Source organism: Chiloscyllium plagiosum, unplaced genomic scaffold (assembly GCF_037043375.1).
Source record: "Chiloscyllium plagiosum isolate Xiang-an unplaced genomic scaffold, Cpla_swu_hap1 HiC_scaffold_48, whole genome shotgun sequence".
In the NCBI taxonomy this organism is placed as follows: domain Eukaryota; kingdom Metazoa; phylum Chordata; class Chondrichthyes; order Orectolobiformes; family Hemiscylliidae; genus Chiloscyllium; species Chiloscyllium plagiosum.
Window position 1 is genome coordinate 10,111,059 of NW_028270186.1, and position 9,217 is coordinate 10,120,275.

General features: G+C 41.2%; 2 protein-coding genes across 5 annotated transcripts in view; one reads left to right on the top strand and one right to left on the bottom strand.

The window, feature by feature from the left end:
• Positions 1–3,242, top strand: part of LOC122543085 (uncharacterized) — an 81,909-nt gene extending 78,667 nt beyond the window's left edge. For all 3 annotated transcript variants that reach the window (XR_015754830.1, XR_015754833.1, XM_087984277.1), the window contains exons 4-5: positions 2,269–2,345; positions 2,920–3,242. Coding sequence is in view for 1 of the 3 variants with exons in the window: in XM_087984277.1 (XP_087840403.1) it covers positions 2,269–2,345; positions 2,920–3,144 (302 nt within the window). In the remaining 2 variants the exon portion in view is untranslated. The remainder of the gene's footprint in view (positions 1–2,268; positions 2,346–2,919) is intronic.
• The window catches only part of LOC122543083 (cytosolic purine 5'-nucleotidase-like), a 128,478-nt gene that overhangs the window by 77,412 nt on the left and 41,849 nt on the right, over positions 1–9,217 (bottom strand). Inside the window, exon 1 of one of the 2 annotated variants that reach the window (XM_043681318.2) lies at positions 8,289–9,156. The exons of the other annotated variant lie outside the window; for it this stretch is intronic. Coding sequence (XP_043537253.2) covers positions 8,289–8,413 — 125 coding nt within the window. The 5' untranslated portion in view covers positions 8,414–9,156. Of the gene's footprint in view, positions 1–8,288; positions 9,157–9,217 lie in introns of those variants that run through there. 2 annotated transcript variants of the gene reach the window in all.

Here is a 9,217-nt window from a genome sequence, read left to right on the forward strand (position 1 = left end):
ACCTTTCTCACAAGACATTCCCAAACTAGCCTTATTCGCAATGTACCACATATCTATTGCACTGTCTTCATTGTATTCTCCCACTCGCCAGAGGCAAATATACGGCCCACTGCTGGGACCTCCCAGGAATTTTGGCACCTGTGCTATTTGTAATGCCCAACTGTCTACCTGGTTAAGCACTGGCCTGCCTGAAACGTCGATTCTCCTTCTCCTTTGATGCTGCCTGACTTGCTGCACTTTTCCAGCAACATATTTTTAAGCTCTGCACAGTTTATGTCAATTGGACTGGACATGCTGAACAGAGAACAGTTGGCATCCTGCTTTGCTTTTGGGGACCTGGATGTCATGGTGTGAAAATACTGCCCAGAGGCTGGTATCCCGTCACCAAGTCACCCTTGATTTACTTGTGCATAGTATACTGGCTATGGCTAGCCAGCTCAGAATCAGTCCCCTGAACTGAGGCGATTCTAAATCTCCTGGTGATGTTTTTTCCTCCAGGTTTTATATTGATATATTTCTCCTGATTGTATAATTTTTCTTCTTCTATGTTCCCCACACTACCGCCTAACAGCGGTAGTGCTTATATTTTCCCCAGCACCCATGTTGTGTGTGTGCAGGTGTAGGACACAGTGAAAAAGAACAAGTGGCATGAGTCTTTATTCAGTTTTTACCACCAGGAAGAACAAAAACACCAGAGTGGCCATTGACAAGCAGTGCCCTTCTCATCAAAGGGCAATGCTGCATTACCAAAAAGGTGAAGAGGAGGGCAGGGATTAAATTAAAATAGAGTTGGGGGGGAACTAATACACCCCACTCCCTGTGGTGCCCACTTCTCTTGGTTATTTTTGTAAGCCAAAGCTTTCCTGATTAGCCCAGGTTAACAACCCTAAGCAAATTGGTGGAGGGTTCTCATGTGGGGTCCAAGACGGAAGGCTGGAGAAGGAAGCCATGAGCTGGAATTTCCAGATCTGACTTTCGTGTTAGGAATTGTCACTATCTGGTTTCTATTCAGCACGTGGAAGAATGGGAAACTACATTAATGAGGTGAGATGAGTTAATCATGAGAATACAGGGTTAAAGGCAGGATTCTTGGCAGTGTGGAGGAACAGAGGGATCTTGGGGTCCAATGTCCATAGATACTTCAAAGTTGCCACCCAGGTTCATAGGATTGTTAAAAAGGCGTATGGTGTGCTGGCTTTCATTCGTAGGGGGATTGAGTATCAGAGCCACGAAGTTATGCTGCAGTTCTGTGGAGGCCTGGTTAGACCTTATTTGGAATATTGTGTTCAGTTCTGGTCACCTCATTATGGGAAGGATGTGAAAGTTTTAGAAGGTGCAGAGGAGATTTACCAGGATGCTGCCTGGACTGGAGAAGGACATGTCTAATGACAAAAGGTTGTGGGAGCTAAAGGTTTTCTCATTAGAGCGAAGGTGGTGAGGGGCAACTTGAGAGAGCTGAACTTGAGAGAGGCATCAATAGAATGATTCGTCAAAGACTTTTTTCCAGGGCAGAAATGACTCTCACAAAGGGCAAAAATTTTAAGGTGACTGGAGGAAGGTTTAGGGGAGATGTCTGAGGTTGGTTCTTTACGCAAAGTGGTGGGTGCGTGGAACGCACTGCCAACAGTGGTAGTTGAGTCAGATACATTCTGGGCATTTAAGCAACTCTTGGATAGGCACAGGGATGATAGGCAAATGAAGGATATGACGGTTAGTTTGATCTTACAGTAGAGTAAAGGGTTGGCACAACATCCAGGGTCAAAGCACCTGTACTATGCTGTGCTGTTCTATGTTAATTTATGGGAATGCCTGTAATTCGGCTGCTCACCAATCTTGAATGAGAACTTCATCTCATCATTCAATACTTGATTAGAAAGTGTAACATTTTCTTCTTCTCCTGCCCATCTCATGTAACTCCCTCAACCTTGGTGCCAATGCCCAATTTGTTAAGTAGCTGGGGAGATTATGCCCATTGTCTTTAATATTTCAAGGTGTACATAAGAAATATGGTGCAGAAAATCTGCTAATTTATGATCATCAAATTCCACATAATACTTCAGTTCCAAAGGGGTTAATGTTGTTATTTTTACTGAGCACAAGCTGGTCATCTCCAGGAAAGTTACATAACAGCTACATTTAAAGCAAGTTGAAAGAACAAGGGGAACTTTCCCAGCATGTCCGATTTCTTTTCCTGTGAACATTGCACCAACAATTCTTCAAGGCTGTTGAAGCCAAACCTGTTGAATTCCATTTGCTTTTATTTGTTAGATGCTAAATGTTTTCAACCACAGCGGACATTCAGCCCATCATTCAGCCGGGTCCACAAAACAATTCCTTACATGAAAGTGAGTACTGTTAATGTTTTTCCATATTTTCTCTTAATGTGGAAATTAACCTGTCGATTGATTCTATTATTGTGTGGTTTGATGCCACGTGGTGAGTCTGGATTTTTACATAATGATCAAGGAGAAGGCAAAGTCAAGACATGTTTTCAGGTTTAGACTTCAAAGTAACAACATTTATTACTGGTGAAGAAATAATAATAAAACTGTACAGTGCATGGTACTCATACCTCTGTCATATAGTTACATTCATTGTATACTCATGTCCATGTGCTCTCTTCCTGAGACGGCACTTTAGAATGTTTCCAAAATGTATTAAGTTTTCATGATATTCTTCCAACATGTTCTAAAGCTTCCAATTATGTGGTATTTATACTGAGTAATGTGCAGTTGTGTGACCTTATCACAAGGTTGCTCCAGGGTTCATAGCCCTTATACTGCTGTCACACTCAAGCTTTCTTCCCCTCATCATAAACACTAAAAATCAGTGTTATATATGCTCAAATTACTTACCTCTGTAACTTCTTTTATAGCATTGACTGTACATTTTGTTCTTATTTCTTCTGTCTTGCTCAAGGATTTGATTCCTCTGTGTCACATGAGGGAGAGGAAAGTCTATTCCAAGGCACAGAATGACTGGAGGACAAGTTGGCGATTTTGTTTGTTCTCTGCTGGCATTTCTTCGATCAGAGATTCAAGGAATGTTGGTGAAGCAAGTTGCCGTGATTTAAGTGCTTTGATTTTGGGAACTGTGATGTTGTTACACATTGTTATACATGTGTCACACCACGGTTGTTGTTGAATACCATTGTTAGTAGCCCGGAGGAAGAAATGCATGTGTGTTGCATTTATGAAAAGCTTGCTCCCTTGCAGTGTCGACTTGTTCTTCAAAGTTCAGCCTCAAGGCATGAATGCACATGTTTGGAACTATCGAAGTTGTTGCTTGGCACATCCTTCAGCCTGAAAACACCTTCGAGAGACCTCCTTAGCTACAATGAGGACACTGTTGGCTGACGACTAAGCAGTTTTATCTTCACTGATGTGGAATTCTACAACTACATCGACATTAGATTGTATAAGAATGTTTATTGGTGCTGGCACATCCGTTATACTGCTTAGATAAACAGTCTGTCTGATTAGATCGTTTATTGTGCTTTACGTAGACAATTCTTTACAGAATGTTCTTCATTAAATGGAACTTCTACTGCATCATATTTCATCAACAGGTTCCTGGACTCAGAGTCCAATAGTATTTGGACTGTTCTAGTTCTTGAATTGGATGCTCTTTTGATTAGTCCAGTGACTGATTGATCTAAGATGCAATTCAGTCTCAGATGAGCTCTTGCAGTAAACTTCTGTGCTGCATGGATCAGATAGTATTCAATGGATTGTTAATGAAGCTCTGTATAGACGCTCCTGAAAGTTAGCTCCTGCAATTCAAGTGTAATCTCAACAGCATCATAATTTTTTTGAAGTAAAATAATAACCAAAAGGTGTTAGGAATTTGTCAAAAGTAATGTGTTTCTCATTATTTGCTGTATGTGCTACACATAATTTGATGTTATTTCTGTTTTATTGATAAGGATGCGAGCTTGCTCTGCACTTGATTTGAGTTCCACTGCTGAAGTTGTTTGAAATCTTAGGAATAGAGCTTCTTCCTACATCTGTTAACTTTCTGAACGATCAAACAGGTCTGGTAGCCTGGAAATTTCCAGTGAAAATTTTGTTCTTGGCAGGTTTTGTTGCATTGTTTCCTTGTTGATATCCATTTAAACTTCTTGACTTGTATTATCAATGTTACGATTTTGATCTCCTTGTATCATATTAATTTTGTTGTGTTCTTATGATCACAGCTGTTGCTGAATAATTGTTGTGAAAAAGTTTGTTCTTGGAATACTAAATTTAAAGCCTTTCAAGTTTCTTAAGATTTCACAATCTTCACTGTGGGAATCTGATATGCAGTTTTGATTTTTCTCAACAATTTTGTCAATTAAATATTACCTGACTGTGAGCAGTCATCACTGTGTTGCTCAGAGTAATTTCTCTGTTTTTTTTAAATTCATTTTTCTGATAAGGGCATTGCTGGCAAGCCAGCATTTATTGTCTGTCCCTTGTTACCCTTGAGAAGATGGTGGGAATCTGCCTTCTTGAACTGCTGCAGTCCATCTGCTGTAAGCTGACCCACAAAGCTGTTGAGGAAAGAATCCCAGGATTCTGATCCAGCAAAAACAAACGTTTTATATCCTTTCCCTCAAGTGCATGAATCTGCTTTTGAAGTCTGAAAATTTGCCTGTATTTCCCCCCTTAGCTGCCAATGGGCTTTTCTACTCTCACTGTGTTTTGTTTTCAAGTAAGCCTTATTTCTCCATCTACAGACTGAAAAGCCTTTTTAAGACTGAATGTTCTGGTATTTTATCTTCAAAATATGTTCCAAGAGTGTCCTTTAAAGCTGCAATTCAGATCTGTGAATGTTTGTTTCTGGCTGTTAATCGGTCTCAAAGCTGCACTGGTGATTTTTTGGAAAAAGATTATTTGAAATTGCCTCTTCTCCAGATGACCTTAGGTATCTTTCTGGCTCTTCATTGCTTCCATGGTTTTCTTGGCAGTATGGCACATTGCTACCACCACCTCTTAATGTGTGATTGGATGGCACATCCAGAGTTTGCTTTCCTTACAAGTTGTTTGAGGAGAAGGCTGAGTCAAGGATTCTTTTCAGACTTAGACTTCAATGTAACTGGTATATCGTTGATATACCAGCCTCTTTCTCTATGTTCATATGCATGTGCTCTTACTCTCCCAGAGAGAGTACTGCAGTCAGATTTCAGAGTATATAAAGTTCTACTCGTGTTCTTCCAGGATGCCTGACTGCCAGCCACTCTGTTGCATTTATACTAGGTCAAGTGAAGCTCCTTGACAGCTGGTAAGTTTGCTCCATGGTCCCAATGATTGTACATAACAGTGGCAAACAATCTGCTGCTCCCATACAAGACCCTTATTTTGATGGAGAGAAAGGGGCATGTTTCTGTGAAGGGCAAATGTTCTGCTCTATATTCCTATGGTACTTAATTGGAAGTAAAGTACATTGGGAAGACGTGTCATTAAAAGCATGATGCAAATGCGTGTCTTTCTCTTCTGCTCTAAGGAAGCTTTGCACTCCATTTCATTTTGCAGCAACCTTAATCTTTGGATCATGATCTTCAATATTTTGTTTCTATGACTAGTTTTTTCTCATTGCTTTCAACTGTGTTTGTCGCATTCCTGCATCTGAGTTGGGCAGCAAAATTCTGAATTTCCTCAAGCTCAGAGACAAAAAACAGAGACCTGCCTGGAGTGAGTTAGAATTATTTAAATTCAGGGGTCATAACGTCATGGAAAAGGGTTTCAGTAGCAGATGTACTAATGCAGGAATGCAAATGGGGATTATATACCCCCCCCACCAGACCCACAAGCCTATCATCAGGAATGAGGCTTATAAGACCATAAGACATAGGAGCTGAAGTAAGGCGATTCGGCCCATCGAGTCCTCTCCGCCATTCAATCATGGCTGATGGGCATTTCAACTCCACTTACCCACATTCTCCCCGTTGCCCTTAATTCCTTGTGACATCAAGAATTTATCAATTTCTGCCTTGAAGACATTTAGCGTCCCAGCCTCCACTGCACTCTGTGGCAATGAATTCCACAGGCCCACCACTCTCTGGCTGAAGAAATGTCTCCGCATTTCTGTTCTGAATTTACCCCCTCTAATTCTAAGGCTGTGTCCACGGGTCCTCGCCTAACGGAAACAATTTCCGAGCGTCCACCCTCTCCAAGCCATGTATTATCTTGTAAGTTTCTATTAGATCTCCCCTTAATCTTCTAAACTCCAATGAAACGTCGACTCTCCTGCTCCTCGGATGCTGTCTGACCTGCTGTGCACCAGACTTGACTTACATTTCCACCCCAATTTTCTGTTGTTTACAGGATTGTTTGATCAGTGCAAGATTGTTCAATTTTAGCTCTTTTCACGAGGTTACCTCACTGTCTGTGCAGCACTCAGTATGAAAAAAAATCAACCTATTTTAATATTATGAAGCTACATTTACTTCTGAAAGTTGTTGACAGCACAATTCAGACATTTTCAAAATGTAACTGTGTATCATTCCTTTCGAATAAAACTTGGCAATGACTTGTTAAAAAACAAAATGTACAAATAGAATGCCTCAAGACCAGAAGGAGGTTATCTGTTCAGTTTCTCCTTGAAATGGTTGGAAACATAAAATTGGTTCAACAAATTGATTTGTAGTGCATTTTTTAAAGTGAAAATAATTGGTATATCATTGCATTTCAAAAAGACAAAATATATTTGGAGCTTGAAATTAAAGTCAAGGATGATTTTTTTTGTTGTGACATGACAGTTACTCTCCCAATATGGGGTTGCAAAAGATGATTGAAAAGCAGTCAGAATCTAAATTTGGTCAGTCAAAAACAAAGACACATATTTGTCACCATTACCATTTCTGGTCAAACCTACACATGACTCCAATTCTGTACTGCAGACTACCTGGTTGACTCTCTGCCATTAAGTTGTCACACTTATTTGAGATGTGAACTCAAAACTGCAGTGTTATCCACAGATGGAAATGTGTTGCTGGAAAAGCGCAGCAGGTCAGGCAGCATCTAGGGAACGGGAGAATCGACGTTTCGGGCATTAGCCCTTCTTCCTGAAGAAGGGCTAATGCCCGAAACGTCGATTCTCCCGTTCCCTAGATGCTGCCTGACCTGCTGCGCTTTTCCAGCAACACATTTCCATCTCTGATCTCCAGCATCCGCAGACCTCACTTTCTCCTCAGTGTTATCCACAGTCTAATGTAAAATCATACAAAAAATTCAAAGAGAAGATAGAAAAAGTGGATATGTTGAAAATTCAAACAAACCACCCGGTATCAAAATGAGGAAGGACAGGTTCTTAAAGTGATAAAGAAACACATCTGGAAGATTTTAGTTACTCATCACAACACTAATTAATTCTCTGCTTTTTGTTTTATCACTACTGATGATTTGCTGTGCATTCATTGCAGTTTATTATTTTTGTAAGAGCAAATTATCTCATAGAAGTATGAGCATAAATCATATTAGTAGATCACCCTTGAAAGTTGTTAAACATCCCAAGCATCTTCACAACAGCATGATAAAACAAACTATGAGCTAAATAGCAATGTATTTGAACATCACACAAATTGCTTTGTTCAAGAGCTGGGCACAGGAACCTTGCAAGCTCACAACACTGAAGGAGGCTAATCTGTCCATCAAGTGCATGTTGGCTCTCTGCAAATGCTTTTCAGCTTGACTTTTGTCCTGCAAACATTTTGTTTGCACCTTATCCACTCCCTTATGAAAGCCACAATTTTATTTGCCTTGAATTTGAAATGCACTGCCTGAGAATGTGGTGGAGGCAATCGCTGGCAAAATAGCTTTTCTTGTAGTTTTTTTAAGCTATTCCATTCAATCACTGTCATGTGTTCCTCAATCCTTCTGACTCGCATTTTCTCCATCTATTCTATCTAGACATCTCATGTTTGTGGACACCTCTTAGAAAAATCTCCCCCAGAAGAAAAAAAATCCAATCTTTCCATGGAAATGAAGTATCTTAACCTTGATATTGTTGTCTGCAATCTTTTCTACAATTGTCACATCATCCCTTTGGTGCCATGTCCATAAGTGGACAAAATTCCTAAGGTGAAGCCAAATGAAAGTTTTATAAATCTCATCACAACCTTGCCATTATATTCTTATTCTCTATGCCAATTTGTGTCCAAGTGTTGTATCCTCAGCAAATTCGGCTTACTGTCCCCCCCCAGGATCAACTATAGTCTGAAAGTTGCTAACAGTTTGTTTCAGCCCAAAGCTGTTTGCATCAACAAGTTATCTTTTTTTGTCCATGTTCTCTTGCTTTCCTTTACTTACCTCTTGCCCTGAGCTTGGACAGGATCGGTGGTGGTGAGTGGACTCAGCACAGACCGAGTGAGCCCAGCATGGACCTCATGGCAGAGGTGAGTGAGCCCCGATGTACTTTTTTGGAGTACACACATTGACTTGGTATCGGAATGGACGGCTGCTACATTGACAGAGACATTGTCAGTGAGGTCGGCCCAGCATTGAGAGATGGCCTCTGAGGATTGGCGACTTTGTGGTTGGTTAGTTCTGGTACAGGCTGTAGCAAGACCAAATTGGCTTAGCGGCGTAAGATGGCACCTGAAGAGTGGCGACTTTGATATTGGTTGATTCCAGTGGAGATGGCAGCAAGGTTGTGGACAAGGGATGGTGGTGCAGGCATCATTGATGATGAGCTGGCTCAGGATTGATGAACTCTCTTTTAGCTACAACGTTCTATCTTTTTCTGAAAACGATTCAAAATGGCACAGGATCGTGGCAACACTGGAAAAGCTTTTCACTGTATTTCTCACTGTAAAATACACGTGACATTCATTAAGTTACCATGAAGTGGGATCGAATTGGTGTAGTTGACCTGATCCAAGGAGACACCTCTGCTCCAGTCTCATCTCATCCCACTTCGCGACTGGAATCAAGCCCTGGTCGTTTGAACCTGGGCACGTCGTGTGCCAAATTTGAGAGAGAGAGAGTTGGGTGTTTCTGCAACCTGGCGTGCTTGAGGGCCATGTTTTGGAGAAGTGGTCACAGACCTCAGAAACAGGAGATTGCCTCAAAGGATGAAACTTTGACCCTTGCAGACGATTCCCTCAAAGGATGAAACTTTGACCCTTGCAGACGATTCCCTCGTGGTGAGTGGAGAGGGGAGAGGGGAGAGGGGCACTTGGAGTGCAGGAGGCGGTGGAAGAAAGTGCTCTCTTGCTCCTCCTCTGACGAATCTGGGC